Source organism: Pezoporus wallicus, unplaced genomic scaffold (genome assembly GCF_028554395.1).
Source record: "Pezoporus wallicus isolate ANWC-B61680 ecotype Strahan unplaced genomic scaffold, APGP_CSIRO_Pwel_v1 contig_13381, whole genome shotgun sequence".
NCBI classification, from domain to species: Eukaryota; Metazoa; Chordata; class Aves; order Psittaciformes; family Psittacidae; genus Pezoporus; species Pezoporus wallicus.
In genome coordinates, this window is record NW_026637893.1 from 67,505 (window position 1) to 92,162 (window position 24,658).

The 24,658-nt window shown below is 58.2% G+C and overlaps 1 protein-coding gene across 1 annotated transcript; it reads right to left on the bottom strand.

Annotated features, from left to right (window-relative positions):
- VWA5B1 (von Willebrand factor A domain containing 5B1) lies at nucleotides 1-19,540 on the bottom strand. Its single transcript, XM_057408106.1, has 21 exons — nucleotides 19,371-19,540; nucleotides 18,855-19,016; nucleotides 18,351-18,573; nucleotides 17,763-17,905; nucleotides 17,359-17,490; nucleotides 16,644-16,768; nucleotides 14,033-14,209; nucleotides 10,864-10,974; nucleotides 10,587-10,789; nucleotides 9,284-9,398; nucleotides 7,721-7,906; nucleotides 7,334-7,514; nucleotides 6,184-6,371; nucleotides 3,769-3,967; nucleotides 3,311-3,628; nucleotides 2,633-2,770; nucleotides 2,392-2,517; nucleotides 1,841-1,915; nucleotides 1,577-1,646; nucleotides 1,292-1,415; nucleotides 1-1,145 (listed from the first exon to the last, which is right to left on the bottom strand). The coding sequence occupies exons 1-21, from the start codon at nucleotides 19,507-19,509 to the stop codon at nucleotides 414-416; spliced, it is 3,867 nt and encodes a 1,288-aa protein (XP_057264089.1). The 5' UTR covers nucleotides 19,510-19,540; the 3' UTR covers nucleotides 1-413.
- Nucleotides 19,541-24,658: the final 5,118 nt, after the last annotated feature.

A 24,658-nucleotide genomic window follows, 5' to 3' on the forward strand; every position in this document is an offset into this window, starting at 1 on the left:
CCAAAGGACATCCGAGCTGGCAGGAGCCAGGCAGGAGCCCCGGCAGAGCAGCAGCTCAGTGCTGGGGGACTGCAGCAGGGCTGGGCAGTGATTTGGGGCTGGGCAGAGGCAGCCAAGCAGGCACTGGGGAGACCTGCTCTGGGAACAGGGCTGAGACCTGGACCGGAGGGAGATGCTGCAGCTGGAGGTGCTGCTCCAGCTGTGGGCAACCAATAGGTACCTTCCCAGGGCAAAACACCGACTGCTGAGCACTGATTTTGCCTGAGCTGCTGCTGTCTGCAGGGCTGGCTCTGACGAGCGCTCCCTGTCCCTGTACTGGATGTACTGAGCTCCTTGGAGGTGTTTCCTCGAGGACAGGTCCCTGCTCCCGTGCCCTCCTGGGTGAGCTGCCCCAGCCCCTCTCCTCACCCTCTTTACACACTGCCTGGGTTGTAGCACAGCAGGTTGAACTCCAGATTCTCATCCCAGTGACGGAGCAGCACAAAGAGCTGCTGGGCTGCAGCTTTCACCGTGGCCAGGCTGTATCCCTCTGGGAAGTCCTGTTGGCTCAGCCACAGGCTGGCTTTGGCAGCCACCAGCTCCCACTCGATGAAGTAGGAAGCTGAGCTGTTCTCCAGCCAGGCCAGCGCCACCGCTGTGGCCCACAGCATCCCCTCCGGCTCCGTCTGCTGCTGCAGCTCCATGGCAAAGAGCAGTGCCTGGACCTCATTGCTGTCGGCGTCCGAGCCCTGCCCGCTGCTGGGCTGCCTCCCGGCTGCCTCTGCCGTGCTCTCCGGGGAGGAGAAGCGGCGGATGGTGATGGCTGGGGGGGACAATTCCTTCTCGGCTCTCAGGGCCCTGGAGATGCTTTCCACGGCGCTGCCCGAGGAGTGGCGCGGGCGCCCGGCACCCTCCGCACCCAGAGTGGGGTCTCTGGTGCTGGGGCTCTTCCCGTGCCCGTTGGGAACCAGGAGCTGCTGGTTGGAGCCGAGCCTCTTGTGCTCCACGGAGGGGCTGGTTTTGGTGCTGGAGGAGCCGCAGGGGCTGAGGGCCAGGCGGTGGCAGGCGAAGGGAGACGTCCACTTCAGCTTCTCCATGGGGATGTTGACGGCATCACAGAAGGCTGAGTTCATGAGGAAGGCACCGCAGGCCAGCTGCAGGGACACCTGCAATGGTGGCACATGGGGAAGCTCTGAGATACCAGTTCTGGGAAAAGGCCACCAGAGACGGCACGAGGCAGGAGCCGGGGGGATCCTCCTGCCCTCTGCTTCCATCCCCACAAGCCCAGCCAGGCCCAGGAGGAGCTGCTCACCAGGGGAAGGTAGTCTACGTTCTCATTGTCGCCCTCGGAGCTGCCTTCACCCACTCTGCTTGGAGGTTTACTCATGAAGCCCTTGGCAGCTCGCATCAGCAGCCTGGTTTTGTTGAGGGTGAGCCTGCAGCAGATGAAAAGGTGGCTCTAACCTCCGTGATGCCTCCGCAAACCATCCCTGCTCCCCAGCCACCGGCAGCGCGCTCAGTCCCCCGCGTGCGTTTGCATTGGACCCGTAGAGCAAGGCATCTGCTAAGGCCAGAGGAAGGTGGAGCTGGGCCATACCTAGCAGCAAAGAGGCTCTCGATGGATCTTTGGGCTTGTGCAGAGGAAGCAGACAGGCTCGGTAGCGGCCCTGGGAAGAAACACAAAGCTGGGGGTAAACCGAGGTGCTAGAGGGGGCACAAGGGAGCAGAGTCTGTGCTCCTGCTGCTGCCGAGCCTGTGGGAAAATCCTTCCCTTCTCCTCGCCTTGTTCCCTGTGGAATTCCCACCTGGTCATGGCCAAGCTGGCCCCGCACCCTGGCAACACCACCAGCTCCTCCCTTACCTTCAGGGAGCCCGCAGCGCTCCCAGGCAGATGAGGACGGGGTGCTGCAGGGGGACAGGCTGCTCTCCTCTGCATCTGCAATGGAGGAACCACATCAGCAACACCCCGACTCAGCAACCCCATCACAGCGGCTGCAGCACGGCCACTCTGCCTCCCTCCCCACAGCCCTATCAGGTTAATAAGCATTAGGGGCAGCTTAATTCAGCTGCAGATCTGACAATGCCAGACAAGGTCCAGCACAACCAAGGATTTAGTGCCAGGTGTCTCCCATCCCTTTGCCTCTGATTGCATCCGGTTTCGTCCCTCATGTTATCTGCTTTACACCTGACAGTTAACTTCCAAGCACTGTCAGGAGGCACTGCCTGTGATCTGGGTGTTCCAGGGTGAACTGGAGCTTCTTCCCTGGTTAAGGAGAGGGACTCCAGCCACATGTGTATAGTGAGCACCGTAGTCAAAGAGGAAGGCACGAGAGAAGAAGACCAAGAGGATGCCCCTTCATAAAGCACTAAGAGCAGCACACCAGGAAGGAGACAAAACCCCATGGAACTTACTCATGCTGTAAAATCCATCATCTTCATTCTGGCAGCAGGCTGAGTGGGGCCGTCCTGGGGAAAAGCCACGATGCCTCCTGCTTCCCGACCTCAGGCTCCGCTGGCTGCCTTGCTTGGATGCTGCCCCTTGGCACGAGAGAGGGGAATTGCCGGTGTGAGAGAGGGATTGGCACACATTAGGTGTGATGAGCTCCTCAGACTGATGATGTTTCCCCCCCAGGCAGTGTTTCCCCTCCAGTACCCGTGTGTGTGTACTCGACGACGGTCGGCAGGTAGGTGTTGGTGCTCAGGTCCACCGGCACGAATGCCGTGTACTTGCTGATGACGTTGCAGGCTTTGCTGGTGTGGACAGCATTGACCTGGTACCGCCGCCCGGACCCTGCCATGGGAGAGACACCAGGGTCAGAGCCCACACACCCCGTGGGCTCCATCCCAGACCCATCTCAATGCTTGGTCCTACGCCCTGTAGGAAAAGCATCCCTCTAAGCTCGCTCTTCCACTCTTGTTTTACACGCACACGCACACTTCATGGAGGAGAAGCTTGACAGGACCCAAGGCCACGGCAGGGCTTGGAACCGGATGATCTTAAGGCCCTTTCCAACCCAAACCGAGCTATGGTTCTATGACACGTGCAGCCCAGAGCACTGGTGTGTGGCTGCTGCTGAGCCCTCTGAGTTTGATGCTACCTCCCAGCTCCAGGTAACTGACTCTTTAAAGATAAGCCCTGTCCCTCAGCATGTGAACCAGAGGGCATGTCACTGTGCAGGAGGAGGAGAAAAGCACAAGGCAGCCAGAGCGGGATCTCATTTGGGAACGAGTGAGAGATTCCCTAATATTCCACCACTGCCTGCTCTTCTAGGAAGTGGAGGGGCTGCTGGGGAGCCCACCCAGAGGCAGGGCAGGGCCGGCTGCACGTTACCATGCTCGATGTCACACTCCCTCTCAGCAAGATGCTCGAAGTCCCGGGTGACCGACTTGGCTGCCAGGTGATGGAAGGTCTCACTCCATGGGTCCGTGTCACCCTCCTCTTGGCTCTCCTGCTCTCGGAAGAGAGGGCAGATATCAAAGGTGACCTCCCACTGCACGGGCTCGTCCATCCTGAGCCCCTTCACCACCGCCTTGCAGAGGGTCCTGGGGGAGCGTGGGGAGCCGCAGTCAGCGCTGAGGACCAGGTCCTGGGGCTCCCAGTCAGAGGAGGTCTCTGTTTCAAACGTGAAGGAAGGATGCTGGGCAGACTCTGCAGAGAGGGGAGAGGCAGGGGGTTAATCCCGTCTGCGGGAGCTGAGCTCCCCAAAACCACAATTCCTAATACCCACATAGAGTTCAATGCACCAGCACCAGCACCCCGGTGAGGCTGTGCTCCCCTGTCCCCATTACCCAGGTCCCCAGGGCTCCTGCTGTCCGACGAGGACCGCGGCCTCCCGCTGCCATCGAGTGGTCCCAAGCCCCTTCCCTCTTGCTGCAGCCCATCCGGCACCGGCGGGGCCTCGGCGTCGTGGCAGAAGGAGGTGCAGCCGCGGTGGAGCAGGGATGGGCGCCGGGCACCCAGCGTCCTCGTGGGGTTGGCTGTGAAGGGCTGAGAGCAGAGCAAACGTTAGGGCTGGAGCTGGCTCCGTGGACCCGCTCTGTCCCTTCTGCTCCTGCCTGATCCCAGCGGTGCAGAACATGGCCCCTGCTGGGATCCGTGCCCAGACAGAGCCCTCCTGCCTGTGATGGGGCATCCCGAAGGCACCCTGGCCCCAAGGGCTCCTTCCCCAGACGTGCGGAAGGTGAAATATGAGTTCCACCCCTCCAGACATTTTAATGACTTCACTTGGGAACCAGAGGGAAGAAGAGACAGGAAGATCAAGGACCAGTTGCTTGGTAACGGGAGGAGAGGCGCAGGGGAGAGCGAGCAGGGAATTTTTATCTTTCTTCTTTTTAATGAGACTCTTTCTCCACGTTCAGGATCATGAATCCCCCTTCCAGCATCGCCGGTGCCAATTCCCACAGGAGCATCCCCCCCTGCACAGCAGAGACACTGAGCTCCGGCTGTTCCTATCCCCATCTGCAGGGCTTTGGGAAGACCCCCACCTCCCCACAGACCCTCCATGTTCTCTGCACAACACCAGCGAGGGGCAGAGGTGGTACAAAGCAGTGGATTTCAGGGCTGGATGGAAAGATGCTTTCTTTGAGTGGCAGGAAGAACCTGGCCTCCATCACCACCCGATTCCTGATGCTTTATGGGACCAGCAGCAAAGCGGGAGACAGGAGCTCCCTGCCAAGCTCGGACTGAGCTATTCCAAAGACAGGAGGTCACAGACGCTCCTGCCAGACCCTTTTTCACTGTGTTCCTGCTCCTTCTCCTGCTGAAGCCTCCAGGCAGGCAGGAGCAGAGCTGGGGGTTGAGCTGCCCATCACAGGCTCTGACCTTTCCTTCCCAGCACGGTGCTCGTGGAGATGAGCCGAGGGCTCACGTTCACACCCCCGAAAATGTCAAGCCCTGGCAGCAGGACCCGGGCTGGGAATGCTGCGGGAGCCCTCGCCGCAGGAGCGGGAGCAGAAGCATTTAATTACGAGCAGGATACACGCTGTTAACTGTTCACTGCCTCCAGAACGGAGTCGTTCCCATCCCTGCCTTCACGCTGAGCACCCTGCGGGCAGGAAGGTGCTCTGTGGAGCTTCGCAATGGAGGGAGGTCACTGACACCCCCAAACCCCAGCACTGCTCACGCTTGGCCAAGCGATGCCGCTGGAGGGCAGAGGTCTCATTGCTCCCTGCCCAGCACTGGCCCTTCTTCCCCTATATCCACTTGTCTCACCTCCAGCCCCCTTCACCCAGCCCATCTCTAACCTGCAGCAGAAGAGAAACCAAAGCCCCAGACATCCCTCTCTGAGTTTCCATGGGAACAAAAGCGCTGCTGGTCCTCCCAGCCCTGCAGATGCTGATTTCAGAGCAGAGCATCGTGGAGATGGCAAGGATGGGAGAAAACCATCCCTTACCCTTCCACAGGTCAGTGAAAATGTCGTCCCCAGTTTCACCTGCTATTTGCTGCAGGCAGGGGACATAACATGGATCTATCAGCACACAGGTCCAGGGCTCAGCCCAAAGGCTGTGTTTCCAGCTGGAGCACCAGATGGATTTGTTGGACCTGTTGGAGTGAGGCCAGAGGAGGCCATGGAGATGCTGCGAGGGCTGGAGCAGCTCTGCTCTGGAGCCAGGCTGAGAGAGCTGGGCTGGGGCAGCCTGGAGAAGAGAAGGCTCCTGAAGGGGAGACCTGAGAGCAGCTCCAGTGCCTGAAGGGGCTGCAGGAAAGCTGGAGAGGGGCTTGGGACAAGGGATGTAGGGACAGGCCAAGGGCAATGGCTTTAACCTGCCAGAGGGGAGACTGAGATGAGCTCTTAGGCAGAAGCTCTTCCCTGTGAGGGTGCTGAGGCGCTGGCACAGGGTGCCCAGAGAAGTTGTGGCTGCCCCATCCCTGGCAGTGCTCAAGGCCAGGTTGGACACAGGGGCTTGGAGCAAGCTGCTCCAGTGGAAGGGGTCCCTGCCTGTGGCAGGGGTTGGAGCTGGAGGAGCTTTAAGGTCCCTTCTAACCTGAACCACTCTGAGGTTCTACAACTCTGCGATCTGATTTGGGACTGAGTTTCCTTCCCCTGCATGTTTGAGGTGTGCTGCAGCACAAGGCATGGGCACACACACACACACACGCACACATGTATGTATATATGTCTATACCTCAGGACCAGCACGAGGCAGGCTCTTTCCCTTATGCCTCCGAGATCTTCCTGCAAAGCCTCTCTGGGATTAACTCACCTGGAGCTCCCCCTGCCAGGGCTCGGGGCTGAGCTGCCGCAGGTCCTGCAGGTGGGTTTTCCGCAGGGGGTTCCTGCCCAGGGCAGTGTCGGGATCACTGGATGTGGGCACCTTCCTGCAGGGCTCGTGGTCAGCGGCCGGGGGGGTGCTGTACGCCCGTCTCCGGGAGGAAGCCTTCACATCCATTCCTGCGTGGGGGAGAGAGGATCGGCTCCATCCCGCTCGGCTCATGGTCCAACCCCATGGTCCTCAGGGGTCAGGGAGCCGCACTCAGCCCTGCCCAGCTTTAAGCAAAGCAATGAAACCACCAAAGGAGATAGGAGCCTGCACCAAGATACCTGGGACGTGAGGAGAGCAGGTTGGGGAGGTTCTGTCTGAGCGGTTTTCAGCCAGAACAAACCTGCCTGCATCTCCCCAAACCTCCCTGGAGAAGACAAAGGGTTTACTAATGCAATTTAATTAGTGCAGACGTTCTCCTGTCAGAGCAAGGGAAACATTTCACTTGGAAAGGCAGGAATTCTCATTGCTTTTGACAAGGCTGAGGGGATGCGCAGCACACATCCTCCCTGGGTAAAAAGGGAGAACACCCCGTGAGCAACAGGTTTCCTTGTCTCTGAGGTGCAACCAGCCACTTTACACCACACAAGCACTGGCCAAACTGTGACAGTGAGAGGTGATGCTCTGGGGACAGAGCTTTGGATCCTGTCCTGGTTTTGGCTGGGATAGGGTTTATTTTCTTCCAAATAGCTGGTACCGTGCTGAGTTCTGGCTGTAGACCAAAAAGAATGGATCATTCTCCCCCTTTTCTGACTGCAACATCAGGGCTTGCAGGGAAGCGACTGTTCTAGATGGGCATCTGCTCACTCCTCTCCTCTGCACACAGGAGGGCAGCTTGGGAAGCTTGGCCAAATGACATGGCCAAAGCAGGAGCTGCTTTGAAGCCCTGCAGGGAAGCCGGTTCTCCAGAGCTTCCCTTGATTTCCTGACAGGTTTGGATAAAACATCCAAAGCAAACAGGCTCAAGCCTCAGGAGATCTGTCATCCCTCCCGCAAAGCTTCTGTCTCTTTGCAGAGACACAGCCAAGCAAATTGGCAGAGCAGAGACAGAAGCTTGTTTGGGAAGACAGGGGCATCACACCCACACTCCTACCGGTGTCCGTGTCCGATTCTCCCCCGGGCTCTCTGCCCACCACCAGGCGATCGGGGCAGCAGCCCTCGGAGTCTCTGGAGTGATTCCAGCTCTCCATTCCTGCTCCCTCCTCCTGGGAATGGAAGAAAACAGAGCTGCCCGACTCCTGGGAGCGCATCATGCTGTACCGCCGCCTCCTGTCCTGCAGGGAAGCAGAGAGAGGGAACAGGTCCCACCACTGTGTCCATCGGATGAGAGGAGCGCCAGCACTTGTATCCAAGCTCCTATTTCTCCCCAGTGTCTCCCCCATCCTCTCCCTTGAGGGCAGGAGACACCTCCTGACCCTGCCATGACACCCTCCCGTGTGTGCTCACACCAACAGCCCCGCTCCATGCAGCGAGGACTCACGGATCTGGGGTTGGAGATGTACGAGGAGGTGTCGCAGATGATGCCGTATCCAACCAGGCGGTCCCCAGGGAAGAGGCAGCTGGTGCTGATGGGGGAAACCAAGACCTCGGTGCTCTCGGGGAAGACCCATTCCACAGACACATCGCTCAGGACCGGTGCCATCGCCTTCTTCAGAGACTTGATCATCTGGAGCAGGAAGCAGAGGGGAGCGGTTACACCACACCTGGGTGTTATGTGTGCCACGGTGCACACACCGTGTGCTGCAGGGAAGGGGAGAGCTTCCCCAGGGAAACCCACCAGCTGGTTCCTACCTTCTCCTGACCTTAGGTGGGAGCCTGCTCTGCACCCATCCCACCCCCTTGGCATGGTTATACTGAGGGCAGCAGAGCAGATACGGATAAAGCACGGAGATGATCTCACACCTCATGTTGCCCAGCTCAGAGCAAGGGGGCAGCTTGTGGCCAAAGGCATCTTGCTCAGGTGAAGGCAGCATCTCCTGCTCCCCCCCACAGCCAGGAAACGCTGTGGAGCTCCAGTTGTGTGAGCCCCAAGCCTCGACCCTCACACACCAACCGACAGCACTGTTCTTTTTGGTACCTTTCTGGCTGGAGATGAGTGATGCTTTGCCACTTATGCATGTGGAGGTGACCAGTGTCCACGGAGCAGCCTAATAGGGAGCCATCTACAAGAGCTTCTGTGCACAGAAGGGAAACTGAATACCAGATCTGAGGCAGAGCATCTCCACTATTTTCTATTGTTCCCTGCTTTTGCACAGGCTCAGGAAGACACACCAGGCTGTGTTTTATAAGGCCATTAATTGATGCCTCAGACTGCTGAAGGCACAGCCCGCAAAGCTCTTTATTAATAGCTCTGTAAAAAACCCTCTCCCTTCAGTGTCTTTGCTTTTAATTTACATCAGCAATGCTGATGCCGTTCCGTGTTAGGGAGGTTTTTGTGTGCTCCAGGTTCCCGCAGAGGGGTGAACTGCTGATCTCCATCTTTGGAGATCAAGAAGGCAGAAGCCAGCTTTTCAGGAGCTGAAGACCCGATCGTCTCTGGGTTTGGTCACCAAGCAGACAATGGGCCAGGCACCGTGGTGGACAGAGCTGTTCTCAAACCTCTGTTTGAAGCACGTCAGTTTACTCCACGGGGAGAAAGGAGGAGGCTCCCCGTTAGCTTTGAAGTTGGCTTAATAGCAACGTGTTCCTCTCCCTGCAACCCTTCTCCTCGCCAGAGCAGCGCCGGGGCTGAGCCCGGCTTCACAACTAATTGGCTGCTCGGATCTGGTCCCTCTGCCCTCGCCGGTGCCGGAGGCAGCAGCTCCTTTGATGCTGTTTCGCAGCCTTCGCTTCTCCCCACCGCGGGCGGGGTGAGCGTCGCTGCCGCTGACAGCTGGGGATGGAGCGGGTCCCTCATCCCCTCCCGCGCCCACCTGCAGCCGAGCGGGAGCGGGAAGGCAGCGCCGGGATGATGGGAACGGGACCCGCAGCCTCCCCCCCGCGGCACCGGGCACTGCAAGAGCCTGGCGGGGTTGGGGGGGGCCCTCTCCCCTCCCCTCCCTACCTTAGGCTGCAGCCTCTCGCCCTCCACCAGGAACTCGGCGCTGCCCCTGGACACGGCCGCCAGGCCCCGAACCAGCCTCCTGCAGGCGCCGGGCCCCACGGCGAAGCTGTAGCACCTGCACAGGGAGACGGAGCATCGGCATCCAGGGCCCGGCCCTCGCTGCCCTCCCTCTCCCTGGCCCGGCTCCATCCCACTGCAGGACCCCAGCCCTCCCCTCCTCTGCAGACACAAACAAGCTGCTTTGCTGCCGGTTCAGCTCTTCCCCTGCTGAGTGCCTGCGCTCAACGGGCACTAAAGCCCCAGTAATGGTCTCTGCTCACGGTTAAAACCAAGGAAGGAGGAACCAGGCGAGGCTGCTCCCCCGACTCCCAGCTCCATGAGGCAGGGTTTGGTTGAAGGCTGCAAGCCCAGAGCCGAGATGGAGCCCAGGCAGGGAGAGCAGGAGTGAGAGTGCCTGGTGGGGATGGGTACGGGAGGGATGGGGATGTGGGGATGCAGCACTCAGCCAGGGCTGCGGGTAGCTGAGGAAGAAACCACCTTCAGCAGCAAACTGCATCCACACCAGAGGCTTTTCTCATCCCTAGCTGCGGATCTTAGCTCAGCCTCACACCCCTCTTAAATGAGGTTCCAATCTCCTTTTGAGACAGGGATCGGCTGGGTGCTGCCTTCCAGGGTCGCTCTGATTGCATTCAGCCCACCATCATCACCCTACAAGGGTGAGGGGTGGGCTACCCTATATAGCTGGGCAGCAGTTAGACCCCCATATAAGAAAACCCCACAGAGCATCTTCCCTGACAAGCCCAAAGTCTGAGGGATTGAAGAGGAATGAGGTTTTCCTACATTTTTCTGGTGTTTCATGCCCCTTAAAGAGGCAGAGAAAGCAGAGCAGCCGTCAGCAGGGCTGGGAGCTCGATGCACAAATTAGCTGCTTTTTACATTGCTGTCTTTCAGCACATTCAATTCTGCACAGCCCCATCCTGGAAGCAGCTGGGGCCAGACCCAGATGTGCTTTAAAAAACCTAAAGCCCCACCACGGCGAGGAAGCTCGTTCATGTGTCAATCTCTCCTAGCAGGAAGCATCAGTCGAGAGCCTGTGAAGTTGTCAGCCCAATTATCCTGCTTTTGATTGTTTCAAAAGCATCTGAACTTCTGGGATCTGTTCCAAACCCTTTGAGGTTCTCCCATGGCTCATACCAGCAGTCTCCCCTGCCTCTGTCTCTGCAGTGGGGATGTCTGTGAGATGGGGGAAGCACATCCCCACCATACCAGGCTTTTGCCCCTTTGGCCCTGCTGCTCTCCATACCTGGTGGAGCAGGAATGGTTTCGCAGCAGCTCCAGGACCTTCCCTGTGTTGCTGACGGCCCCATTCGTCAGCAGGAAGAGCAGGCGGGGATGGCCCTTGTGGATGGGCTGCCGAATGACCCACTTCAAGGGGGATAAGATGTTGGTGCTACCCATATCAGCCCGGATCCTCTTGATGCTCTCGCAGGCGATGGCCAGGCTCTCCTGCCCAAGGGAGCAGCAGAATCATCAGCCTCTGCACCGGAGCACCAAGGAATCGTGGCTGCCCCTTCACCCACCTCACAGTAAGCCTGACTGGCAGGGAAGAGGGTCTTGAAAGTGGATCCAAACCCAATGACGTTGAAGAGACACGCTGGCATCAGGCTCTTGAGAATGACCAACAGGGCATCCTGCGGGGTGGAAAGCAAAGCAGATATCAGGCACACTGAGTCTCTCCCTGCCTGCACCAGCTCCACCAGTCAAAGCTCTGCCCATACCCATCACACCTTATTCCCATTTGCATTTAGCTGTGGGCATTTGGTATTAAACCAACTGCTCCTTTTACACACATCGCACCGAGAAATCACTGCGCGTTACTCTGCTCTTTCCAAAGCTCCTTCATATTTGGGTCCAAAGCAGTGGGGAAAATGGGGAACGTTCAAAAACCAGACAAAAAAGGAGCTGAACAAATCTTTCTGTTTGTTTCTAACTGACGGGCTCTGTGCTCACAACCCAGTGCTGCAGCATGGAGCTGGTGGGTGAGAAGCAGAGTGTGAAATTGAGAAGTGCGACACGCAATGCATTTCAATGTCCAAACTTGCAGAAAATAAACAAACAGCTTAAAGTCACACAAAAGGAAAAGCCTCCCCCATCCCCAATTCTCTTGTATTCATAGCTGCCATCCATTAAAATAACTGGGAGAGACAGTTTTTAGCTCTTTTCTTCACCAGAGGTGGTTATCTAACATGCCTATTCCTGGTCTTTACATAAGGGAAGAGCGATTTCAATTGCCTCAGGCATCTGTGATGGCCGTGGACAACTCCAGCAGAGAGCCTGTGATAGCAGCAACTGGGCAAGAGCTGCCCAAGGAGCTCCAAAGCTTGCATGGGCAGCAGGAGCAGTTAACGTGGCAGGAGAGGGAGGCCAGTTGAAAGCCAAGTGCTGGCAGCGTTCAGGAGAAGCTTGGTTCTTTCTGCTTATATGCCGATAAAGGCAGACTCCTGCCAGTCTGCCGAGGGCAGCAGAAACCCTAGAGCCAGCCCCAGAAGAGCTGCCAAGGTCAAACAAGCAAGAACAGCTTCTTGCTTTGTCATCTGCGGTGGCAAAGACCGAGTGAGGGCAGAGGGTGAGTGCTGGAGCCGCATGGGAAGAGCCCCAGGGACATGGGTGCGGGTCAGGACCATGCCTGACCACTAAGACTCAGCAGCAAGACAGAGCCAGGGTGCTGGAGGATGATGGATGAGAATAGGGCTGCCCTTTAGCAGGCTCTGGAGTACTTCAAACCAAGCTGTTAGCTCAAACCTACGAGCATATATTTATACTGCTGCTTCCCAGATGGCTCCTGGGATGGCAGCGCTTCCAAACCTCAGCGCTGACATCCCAGCTTGGAGCTAATTATAAGGAGAATTAAAAACCCCACAGATTCCCAAATATTTGTGAAAGCGCTTCCCAGAGTTGGCATCCACTGTTTGCTTCCTGCTTCAGCAAACAGAAAGAGTTATTGCTTCTTGAGGTAAATATTGATCTCGATGCCTTTGCACTCAATATCTATACAGCAACTCAATGAGGAGAGAAGTTTGCCTCCAGAGAGGTCAATTCCCAGTTATTAGCCTGGTTTAGCCAGAGATGTGGGCATCATCATGGGCCTGGCTCTTCTCCCGGCCTGCATCAGGATGGGAATGGAGCTGCAGGATATTGAAACCCCTGAACTTCCCACCCAGCCTCTTTGGCCAAGCACCTCCCTGCTTGCAGTGAGCCACGTCCTCCCCACTGCCTGGAGCAGAACCATCCCCTGCCCATCTGCATCTCTGCAGCGAGCTGAGGCTGCTGCAAATGCCCCCATCAAGGTAACCCCCCAAGAACAGCCCCTGTTCTGAGCTCCCTGGGGTTTGCAAGGGATAAATAAGGATTGGAGACTCAGGAGTGGTTTTCTACCTTGAGGTATCCGCTCTGAAATCTCCAATATCTCCCCCAAAACAGTTTTCCAGAAGGGGAACAGCCTTTTTGCTGCTTTTACAGCCTCCTGTGGATGGAAGTCTCAGATCAGGACCTCTCAGAGAAGGGCTCTATCCCTGCAGAGTCCCCGTCCCCATGGGACAAAGCAGCCCCTATGGAGGCTGCAGAGACTGCGGTGCCCAAACACATTCATGCTGCAAGCAAAGCAAAAGTCTGGCCTAGGGCAGAGATGCTTCCTGATTCAAAGGCTCCAAAACCTGCGGAGGGAAGTGGGTGCAACCTCAGAGATATCCTGGTGGAAGCAGGGACAACAGGGAAGCTGCTGCAACCATCCTCAGGCTCCCCAGCGTCCCAATCCCTGCTGCTGGAGGTGGCCATCCTCCAGCAGTTCCCATGGAAACCAGAGACCGATGGATACAGGGATGGGCTGGAAGATGGATGAGCTCAGGGAGTGGGTCCATGCGAACCTCATGAGGTTCAACAAAGCCAAGCGCAGGGTCCTGCTCCTGGGTCAGGGTAACCCCCGGTATCAGCACAGGCTGGGGATGGTGGGGTTGAGAGCAGCCCTGAGAAGGACTTGGAGATGCTGGTCAATGAGAAGCTCCCCATGACCCGGCTTCAGTGCGTGCTTGAGTTGCTGGAGTGATTTCCCCTTGATGAACAGAGTGGTCTGCAGTGGGCTCAGAGCAGGAGCACAAAGGCCTCCAACCTGCAGCTGGATCAGAGGCATCTCTGACAGGGGAACCTCAGACCCATGAAGCATCATGACAAGGCCTTTCTACAGCCCTGTTCTTATCCAGAGGTCTCAGCGCACCTCCCATCAACCTCCACTGCATTGCTGGTGTTCATTCGTGATGCATCGTGTTCAAACACCCTCTGCGGGTGCACAGAGATGTCCATCAGCAAAGTATCCCCCCATTCATGGTCAGCATTGACCTGAGGCTTCCCTTGAAGCTCCCTGGAGACTCCCCTCCAAGGCAGCGATCACCCCAAACCCTCATGGAGGCAGGGAGAACTGGGGAAGGGATGCACATGACATGCAAGCCAGCAAGAGAGGGGAGAAAACGCCTCTGCATTTGATGTGCTGGCAGGAAGAAGAGGAAGAGGAACAGAACCAGGAGGCAGCTTCGCTGCAGGTACCTAACAAGCCGCAAGGTCGTGATGACTAAAGGCACAGCGTATAATTACCCCCCATCCCCTCATAATGAACACTCATCAGCACTCTGCAACCCCCACTGCTCTCTAATATCCCTGCCTCATTGGCACTCAGGCGCTTCCCCTCCCGTGTGGTACCTTCACGCAGTTCATGTTGACACCACTCATGCTTCTGCTGCGGTCTATGAGGAAGATGAACTCTCCTTGGGCTCTCCGGAGGCCTGGCTGGGCGCTCCTCAGGTCGGGGCAGAAGTTGAGCATGATGACAGGGTGATGGGGGATGTCCTTGCTCAGCCGCTTCCGGATGATTTCCATCTGCAGGAAGGGAGGAGAGAGCTCGAGGAGGTGATGCTTCTGCCCTTGTCACTTGGAAGGGACTCAGAGCAGGGCTGAAGGTGGAAGCGTGTGGCCTTGTTCTGGCCTCAGGGGGGACAACACCTGAGCTCAGGTTGTTCTGTGGAGCTGCTCCATGGGTGAGCAGGACTCCTGCCTCCTCCAAGCCATGCTCACGCTTTGCAGGTGGGAGAAAGGCTGGTAGAAAGCCTTAACCAGGGTCCCCAGCACCCATGGAGCAGCTTCACGCTCAGATGAGAGCCTGGGGAGGAAATGGAAAGGTCTGGCCCCACGCACCACCTTGCAGCGGTGATTCTCCGAACACTTCACTAGATCCCTATGGAAAACCTGGCTCATTTGCACAGTTTAGGATCACACTGAAAGGAGCAACCCACATGGAATGTTTTCTCTGTGGTCACTCGATAATGAAGTGTGATACAGCCCTCAGCATGCTGTATTCACCGCTTTGATTCATGCCTCCCACCTCTGGTTTGCTGGTTTTCCTGCCCCGTTCCTTTATCGTTTTATTTGGCATGGAATGAAATGCTTTGGGAAGTTGGGAACTGATCACTCAGGCCATCACCCACACGAGCTGTGCCTCTGTATGCCCCAGAACTCCAACGGCTCCCTGCATTTTGCATCCATCTCCGTTAAGGACATGATAAAATGACACAGGACAAAGCCTCCTGTGGCGGGTTCATCATCTGCTCCCATGGGTATAAAGCAGTCCCGGGTGCAGGGCCTCGGCTGCAGTGAATCAGCTCATCACTGCTTTCGAGGGACCCACTTCAGTGGGAGGGCAGCACAGAAACACGCTCCACAACAAACATCTCCGGCCTCAGCGGCTTCGGTTGCCTTTGAGTTCCTCTTTCAAAGGCAGTTTCAGCAGGAACAAACCAGACCCCAGCACCCAGGTTCTTCCCCAGCCGTGAGTCACATCCCTGGATCTATGAGGTGAAGAATAACCGAGTCCCTGAGGACCAACACATACACACGAGCTTCGCTTTCAGCTCTGGCACTTCCCTGACCCCGGAGAAATGCGGTTCCCATTCACAGGAACAAGCATCTCGCTGTCACCCTCATCCTCCTGCATTTCCCTCTCATGTTTGCAGTGCACATTAATCAGGCGCTGAGGAATGAAAGGCTCTTTCATCCCCATTCTCCTCCAGCCAAATGACATCTTGTGTAACATCTACTCCATGGAATCACAGAATCCCAGACTGGTTTGGGCTGGAAGGGACCTTAAAGCTCACTCAGTTCCAACCCCTGCCACGGGCAGGGGCACCTTCCACTAGAGCAGCTTGCCCCAAGCCCCATCCCTCCTCTCCCCCCATACTGGGGGTGTTTTCTTTGCTTCTTGCCTCTCATCATGCAGCTGTTTCCTGGTCCTCCTGGGGCAAAGAGGTGTGTTTCCTGCAGGGAAATAGCTCCGGAATGATCCCCCCACACTCCATAACGTGACATGCTAAAGAGACAGGAATAATTAGAGATCCATCTGAGCCACAGCGTGGGAGTTCCACTTTGTTCCCCCTGCTGCACACCACTAGAGGAGATGCTGCAGGCGCAGTCCTGCTCCTGCATCAGACAGCGCAGGGCAAGAGGGATGAGGAGAGGGCTGATGCGTCTCCACTGACAGGAGCAATCCCCATATCCCGGCAGTACAGGGTGCAGCAGGTTTGGGGTGTCTGTAAATGGGGGAACCAGGCTCAGATCCATGGGTTTAAGGTGAAATGAGCACCCCTGGTCACCAGTGCTAACACCGGGGTGTGTGTCACAGGTACAGCAGGGCTGTGGTTACACGGGGCAATGTGAGCTGTGAGGGAAGATGCCCACCCTGGAGACTGGGAGGGCTCTGAGCAGCCCGTTCCCATTCCCTGATCCCAGAGACACGGATGTGGCAGCTCCGTGCTGGGCTGTCAGTGCCTCAGAGCTGCTGCAGGACGAGGCACAGCTCCCGAGCGGATATTGCTCTAGTTGCTGATCAGCAGAACAAAGAGCAGTTTCTCCCACCTTGTCTTCAGTTCAGCTCATTATCCCAAGCAAAAACCACTTCTTCCTCCCTGACAGCTCCAGAAACAGTAAACATTTACTGCGCAATTAAAAGGATATTCTCTTCTATGTCACTGCAATAACTATAATACCCTTAATGCTATAACAATGCACCTATCTAATTATGCTGCGCTAGACTAGCACTAATTATACACACAATAACCAGCTCAGAGCTGCTTCCACACTCCGTTTATCAAAACCACTGAAGAATCTTCCTCTCATCCTCCACAGAAGCCCCTCTCCGAGGGAAGATGCTGCAGAGCTCATCGGGCCAGGGGAACATCCAGTGCTGCAGGCAAGCAGGCAAAGCCTCCCTGCTCAGCTCCAGTCCCAGCCTCAGCTGCCGCCTGCAGCTTGTGCTTCTCACCTTTTTCTCAGCACTGGGGTCTTTCTTAGTGCCTTTAATGAAATCATTCTTCCCCTTCAGGTGTCGTTCGTACTCGGCAGGAGTCATGTCACCTTCTTCCATTAGGATGTGAGGCATGTGGGGCTCTGGAAATGCAGAGAATGGGGTGAAGAACAGCGTTAGCTAATCCTGGGGTTTGGCAGAGATGCAGGAAGCCTCAGTGGTGAAAACAGAGTGAGAGCAGCACGGACAGACTTGAGAGGATTGGGGTTATCTCCGGGGCAGCCTAAACCCTGAGAGCATCTGTGAAACCAGAGCTAACCCAGCACTGAGGAGGAGCACCCAGAAAGGGGTGAGACATTGAGCTTCTCTGGGGAGACCTTAGAGCAGCTCCAGTGCCTGAAGGGGCTGCAGGAAACCTGGAGAGGGGCTTGGGACAAGGGATGTAGGGACAGGCCAAGGGGAATGGCTTTAACCTGCCAGAGGGGAGACTGGGATGAGCTCTTAGGCAGAAGCTCTTCCCTGTGAGGGTGCTGAGGCGCTGGCACAGGGTGCCCAGAGAAGCTGTGGCTGCCCCATCCCTGGCAGTGTTCAAGGCCAGGTTGGACACAGGGGCTTGGAGCAAGCTGCTCTAGTGGAAGGGGTCCCTGCCCGTGGCAGGGGTTGGAGCTGGGTGAGCTTTAAGGTCCCTTCAGCCCAGCCCAGGCTGTGGCTCTGTGAGGAGCAGAGCACCTACCGCTGGGGTGGATGAGGATCTCCACGGGCCTGTCGAACGTGTGCTTGTTGGCCAGAGTGATCACGATGCTCCGGGCAGAGCGGGCGCAGGGGTCGGCGTCTGCTCGGATCTCGTGTGTGGGGCTCTCCACACCTGCCCAGGGAACCACGGTGCTGTCAGGCACTGAGCATGGGGAGGCCCAGGGAGGAGAGGCAGCAGGATGGCAGGGGACAGGAACCAAGCGGGCTATGAGCTGCTTCTGCTGTATCGACACCACGTTAACACCAGCACTGCAAATCCACCCCAGCACAGGAACTTGCCAAAACAGACTCCACATCGTGGGTGGCACAGAAGAAGGAAGAGTGTGGGCACTGCCTCGAGGAGTGACAGAGCAGCCTGGTGCAGCAGGACTGCCCTGCTCCTACCTGCCAGCAAGCACGGCCCGCGGATCTCGAGGTGGAAGCTGAACTCGTACTCGAAGGGGTTGGTGGCCTCAGTGTCCAGCAGCTGAGCCAGGCAGAGCCTGCTCCCCGGCTCCGGGCTCCCCGGTCCGCAGCGGTGCTTGTCCCTGCAGGAGATGAACCCCAGTGAACACCGTGCACGTGTTACAGCCCCCCTGGAACCGTGGCTCTGCTGGAGGAGAAGCTGCAGCATCCCTCCAGCTTAGGGTGGAGGTCACGATCCTTCCCCAGAGGGTGCTCAGGCATTGGAACAGGCTGCCCAGGGCAGGGCTGCAGTCACCGTCCCTGCAAGTGCTCACACACAGTGGAGATGAGGCCTCAGTGCCATGGGTTGGTGGTGGCCTTGGCAGCGCTGGGGTAAGGGTTGGACTGGATGAGCTGAAAGGGCTTTTCCAACCTGGTTGATTCTATTCTATTCTTTTATATTCCATTCTATGCTGTTCTGTTCCTTTGTATCCTATCCCATCCCATCCCATGCTATCCCTGCAGCAGAAGCAGGCTTCTCCTCTGCCAGTCCCGCATCCCCTCGGACCAGTCCCGCGTTGCTCGTACGTGCGGAGCTGGAGGCTGGAAAAGCTGCTGGCATTGTCCAGGCTGGGCTGGGGCACCCTGGGCACACACACAGCTGGGAGAAGGACCCTCACGGCCCCACTGGGCAGGGTCTGCAGCTCGGAGGAGGTGCTGATGAAGATGGAGACGCTTTCCAGGGGAGGCACCGTGCCCAGGTTGGCCACAAACGCAATCCTCTCCAGGTCCTCGTCCATCACAATCCCTCCTGCACAGACACGCACGCAGGGAGATGCGGTGTCACAGCCATCACTGCACCGGTGTTTCCCTAAAGAGCCCAGGCCCCGGCCCTCTGCCCCTTCCAGAAGCAGCAATGCTTCCCAAAACGGGTGAGGTAGGGACACGAGCACCACAACCCAAGGCTCAGGCTCTCAAAAGGAGCCCCCTCCACACCATGGCATATGACAGCCAGACCCCGCCACCACCTCCCTTTTCCCCTTCCCCTGTTCTTCTTCTCCACATCCATTAGAGCATCCCCAACCCGCTCACCACTTCCATCCCGAGCTCTTCCATCAGGGAAGCTGCAGCTCCCAAAGAACGTGTCATCTATCTTGGCTTTGTCTTTGATCTGCACGGTCACGGCACGCCGGGACACGGCCGCCTCGAAGCCGACAACGGTGGTGCACTCGTCCAGGGGGTAGACAAAGAGACCTGCGGCCAGAATGGGGTTTAGCAACATCAAGCCTTGCCCAGACCCATGGGCCAGGATCGCAGTGGGGCAGGACGCCCCATGGCACTGCCCTGCTGCTCACGGTTAAAAACACATGGAATCATGGGGTCAGCCAGGTTGGAAAAGATCTTTAAGCTCATCAAGGGACGGTGACTCCATCACCGCCCAGGTAGTACAAACCCTGTAGCTTTGGACCATACAACTGAGGACACGACTTGGTTTCTCTTCCCACGAGCACCGCGAGGTTTAAGCCACACACAGAAACCAAGCCCTGCAGTGGCTCCGAAGCTCCCATTGCAGCTCCTGCCCTGGCAGTTTCACCCCATGGAACTTGCCTTCCAAAGCCTGTGGTTCTGGGTTGCGGTAGGTGAGCAAGGCGCTCATCCCGAAGGCGTAGCCGCGGACACAGGACGTCACCTCGGCCGCGGTGAGGGGCAGCGGGCAGCGGGTGCTCCGGTTCATCAGCCCTGGCATCCTCCCGGGGGTCTGTGGGTGCTGGTGGGGTCACACACCGGGAGCTGGAGGGATGTAGGATGGGGAGAATGGGTAAGGAACCTGGATGAGGTGTCCCCATCGGTTCAGTTTGGTTCCTGCAGCACTGGGGGCACAAAGGTGGCTGAGCCAAGATGAGACCTGGCCTTGATGGCTCCACTGGTGAGGATGGGGATAGAGACTGGTGGGAAGACACAAGGCAAACACATCCCTGCTGGCACAAGCAGCAGGCTCAGGTTAAGCCTGGCTGGGGAGAGGCAGCCCCAGAGGTCAGCACTGCAGTGGTGGATCATAAACCATAGAACCAGCCTGGTCTGGCTTGAAGGGACCTTAAAGCTCCTCCAGCTCCAACCCCTGCCACGGGCAGGGACCCCTTCCACTGGAGCAGCTTGCTCCAAGCCCCTGTGTCCAACCTGGCCTCGAACACTGCCAGGGATGGGGCACATCCCACCAGCTCCCACACCCCCTGCTCCAGGCTGGGCACAATGCGGGGGCAGCTTCTGTGTCCCTCCTGCTCCTCCTCATCCCCGACCCAACCGGTTCCTCTGGGACAGGGCTGTGATCCCGAGAGTCCCCATTCAGCACCAGGCCCCCTCCTGCCCTCCCTCACCCCCTGCACAGAGCTCTGCTGCCCTCAGCACCACATCCTTCCCGCACAGGCTGACTCATCCCTCCTCCTTAGCACAGACATTCACATGCAAAGAGGCGACTTCTGCCAACTTCAAGCTCCCCTTTCCCCGGAGCAGTTTTCCTCTGTTCCAGCTCGTCTCCCCCAAGACAGGAGGTTTCAAAGGAGACCTTTCAGGTAGCTCTAGGGCCACATCCAGCTCCCCTGGGGCACCGGGAGAAGTTGCTAGGCAGCAGTTCTCCCTGGCTGGCTCTGCGATGCTTTATGCAGTGATTTACGAGGCCCAGGAGGAGCCAGGAGCACTGAAATCCATCAGTTTCTCATTTCCTAGCAGCCCTGTGTTATTAAAACCACCTTTAGATGCAAATGCTATGGAAGATGTGAAGGGCAGACATCAAGGCCACGAGCTCACCGAGCACCCAGGCAGGAAAATGGCATTAAGAGAGGGAAAAGAGGGAGCAAAGAGGGCTGGCCGGGGTGGGGAGAGCAGCCAGGGCAGGTAAAACAGCAGCGAAGGTGATGGGGGGCTGTAAACTCAAGGCAGATTCCTGAATCCCAGCCAGCAACCTTGGCCATTCCCAGTTCAATCCTCCTCACCTTCCACTGCAAAGGCTGATCCCGCCAGGAGCTGCCCATGGGGGATGCATCCAAGGGGAACGGGAGTTCTCCATGAGCCCATCATGCACCAGGGTGCTCCAGCCCACGCTAACAGGGCTCATAGAGGCAGCAGTCGGCAGGGAGAGGGAGTGAAGGTCATCTCCCTGCCCAGGTGTGGCAGAGGCCATCGGGATACTGGGAAGTGATTCACCCCCCCTGCACAGGGAGTGCCTGTGTCCACCATGGAGCTGCTCTGCCAGAGGGGATTTCTGCATCACCCAGTCAGGTACAAGCGTTAGGGGACCCCTGGCAGGATGCAGAACCCGGTGCCATGCCCTGTGTTAAGCAAGCAGCAGAGCAGCTCCGCTCCTGCATGGCTCAGAGGAGCCCTGCCCCAGCCCTGCCCCACAGGGACAGGGAGGGCTCCAAGGGCTCTTCCCACTTGGTTTCCCTCTTGGGATGGGGCTGGGAGCCATCAGGCTGCTGCCAGCACAGCCCGGGGGCTGCTCCACACAGATCGTGTCAGCATCGCCATCCAGTGACTGCAGCGTGGAAAGGGGAGAGCAGGGAGGCTGGCGCGGGGGGAGCAGTGGGAGGGGTGGCATCTCTCTCTTAAATCCCCCCCCAGCAGCCCACCACCAACCCCAGAGCTGCTCCCTACCCTGCCTGTGCTGCTCCGGGAGCGGCACTTGGTCCCCATCCAGGCCTCAGGCTGCATCCCCATGATGGGAGCTGGCATCACCAAAATCAGCCCAGCAGCACTGCTGCACAGAGCATCCCTGCATCCACCCGGTCCTCAGCGTGTCCCCTTCCCACCACCATGTTCTCTGCCTCCTGCACCATGGGCCATCCCCCAGACCTGGACAGACCCCTCCCGACCCGCATCCTCACACTGCCTTTGGCATCACGGGAGGAGAAGGCAAAACCCTTGGCAAATGCCTTCAGCCACCTGAATCAGCAGAAATACCCCACATCCATAATGCCACCGGGCTGGGGAGCAGCTCAGGGCTGGGGGCACAGGTTGTCCCACTCAGGACATGGCCCACGAGGATGCTGCCTTTCCCCTTTGCTTTTTAAATGCTTTTTCCTTGACAACCTGCTCTTCTCCATGGCCACAGAGGAGGGAGTGACGTTGGCACCATGCTGCCCTGCTCCAGCTTACATCCCAGCCAGTTCCAGTGCAGGATTAACGGGGAAGGTGCTGATGCTGCTCCGACGTCTGCAGACGGACCCTGTGACGTGCGGAGCTTCCATCCCCAGTGCAGGCAGCACCCACTGCCCAGCACTCGGTTATGTCTGGGGCTGGACTGCAAAGGGCAGGGTCGCAGAGGGTGTTTGGTTGCCTGCAAAGTGGGTGCAATGCCCGGAGCGCTGCCTGGGTCCATCTGCATCCCTGAGCACTGACGTGCCCTCAAAGCACCCAGCTTTCGACCACGTGTATCAGAGAGAGGCAGGGTAATGCTCTTCTAAGGTGTATTTTCACCCATTGACTGGAACACAGCAAACTGAGCACCCAGCGCACGGCCCAGCACCCAAGGCAGGCTGCGGTCCCTGCAGTGCCACCACCACCAGCTCCATGGCACCTACAGCCAACAAGAAGAACCACACCAGGCCCGGATAACCGGGATAAAGCCGTGTCCTGCCTGCGGCACATCCCCATGGGAAGGGGTCCAGGGGCAGCTGTGCGCAGCCCACCCCGGTGCTGCATGCGATGGACACGGGTTTGGGTGCTCAGTGGCTGCATCACCCCACTGCAGCCCCTCACCAGCCCCAGATGGGTTCCCTTGGATGTGTCAGCGCCGGGTCCGAGCAGGACCCGGGTCACCCCGCGCCGCTCAGACCGGGTTTATCGCAGCTCGGTGGGCATCCCTCTCTCCATCAGTCTCGATCAACACTGACATCCAGCGGCCCGTCAGGATGATAACAGCCTGTGCCCCGCGGCGATGCACGGGAGCAGCCCGGCTGGTGGCGGAGCCTGTTGCACCACAGCAGGAGCACCACGACCCTGCCCTGGGGGCTATGGTAGCTGCTGGGCAGCCCCACGGCAGCAAACCCGAAACAGGAGACACCGCTCGGGGCTCTCCAACAGAGCCAGGATCCGGTATCCCCCGCTCCCGGAGCAGCCATGGGAACGCTGCTGGAAGAGCCTGGGCACAGGCAGTGCTCTCCAGTCCCGGGGCAGGGAGGGGATTCGCTGGCTGAGGGCAGCACCTATGGAAGGGACACAGAACACAAGCACTTGGGCAGCAGCACCAGAGGGACGTGGAGCTGCTGGAGCGAGGCCAGAGGAGGCCATGGAGATGCTGCGAGGGCTGGAGCAGCTCTGCTCTGGAGCCAGGCTGAGAGAGCTGGGCTGGGGCAGCCTGGAGAAGAGAAGGCTCCTGAAGGGGAGACCTGAGAGCAGCTCCAGTGCCTGAAGGGGCTGCAGGAAACCTGGAGAGGGGCTTGGGACAAGGGATGTAGGGACAGGCCAAGGGGAATGGCTTTAACCTGCCAGAGGGGAGACTGAGATGAGCTCTTAGGCAGAAGCTCTTCCCTGTGAGGGTGCTGAGGCGCTGGCACAGGGTGCCCAGAGAAGCTGTGGCTGCCCCATCCCTGGCAGTGCTCAAGGCCAGGTTGGACACAGGGGTTTGGAGCAAGCTGCTCTAGTGGAAGGGGTCCCTGCCCGTGGCAGTGGCTGGAGCTGGAGGAGCTTTAAGGTCCCTTCAGCCCAAACCATCCCGTGGTTCTACAACCACAGCAGCCCTGTGGAACCTCTCCTGGGAAGCTCCAGGATCTTCTCCCTCACTTCAAACTCCAAGCATGAAACCAGCAGAACAGGCACCGTGCTTCACCCCGGCACCGCTGCGGACCCGCTGGGGGTGACAGCGTGGTACCAGCCACCCAGCAGTGGCACAGATGATGCAGCACCCGGCTGAACCGGGATTGACAGCCCCGAGCAGAGGCAGGTTGTGCAGTCTGTCAGTCATCCCCTGGCCCCAGAGCTGGGTCTCAAGGGCCATGATTCACGTCCCAGGCCCTGTTTCTGGAACCATCAATTACATCCATGGGCAGACAGCTTTTCTGACACAGGCTTTGGTTAACCCCTGCCTTGCTGGGCTCTGGGCTGAGCCATAGAGGTTGTAGCCCAAACGCCCTTCAGTGTGCTGGACCTGCAGCAGCCAGCCCCATGGATGGATCCAGAGCCAAGGACACACACAGGGTCCCCAGGGGCAGCACAACCCTTCTCCATCCCCCCAGGCACCAAGTACAAGCGAGGTCTTTGGTGTTTGAGCCTCACCAGGCGGCTCAGAGTCCCCCCTCGCCCTGCCAAGGTCAGTCCTCCCTTACCCCAAAGCATGTGTCCACAGCTGGGATATCCCACCCAGGAGAGCACCAGCCTGGCCCCCCCAGCAGCATCCTCCCCATCCACAGAGGGCAGTCACTGTTGCTGCCTGCACAGCTCTGGGAGGACAGGGATGCTGAGGAGGCTCAGCATCCAGCTGGGAAAAGGCAAGGCAGGGAAGCAGCAGCTTGCACAGTGTGGGCTTGTGCCTGCAGAAATATTATGACAGGGAGATCTGTTCAGAGAGCAGCTTTGTGCTGAGATTGTGCACAGCCTGGGGAGGGAAGAGCCCGCTCACACACACACACACACACACAGACACCCGGAGACACACAGAGCCCTGCGGAGCACACGCAGCCCAGCCTGCTAGAGAGGTGCGGAAAGCAACTGGAGAGCAGCCACTGCTTGTCTTACCTTGCCTGGCAGAAGAGAGAGGAGGAGGAAGAGAAGGAGGAGGAGGAAGGGGATGGGGAGGGTTGGAGCAACTTCACCCGCTCCAGCCACCCCCTGTGCCTGCCCTCAGAGAGGTTTTGGGGCAGGAAGGGCAGGAGAAATCCCGAAGGCGTCAGGCACGGCTTCAG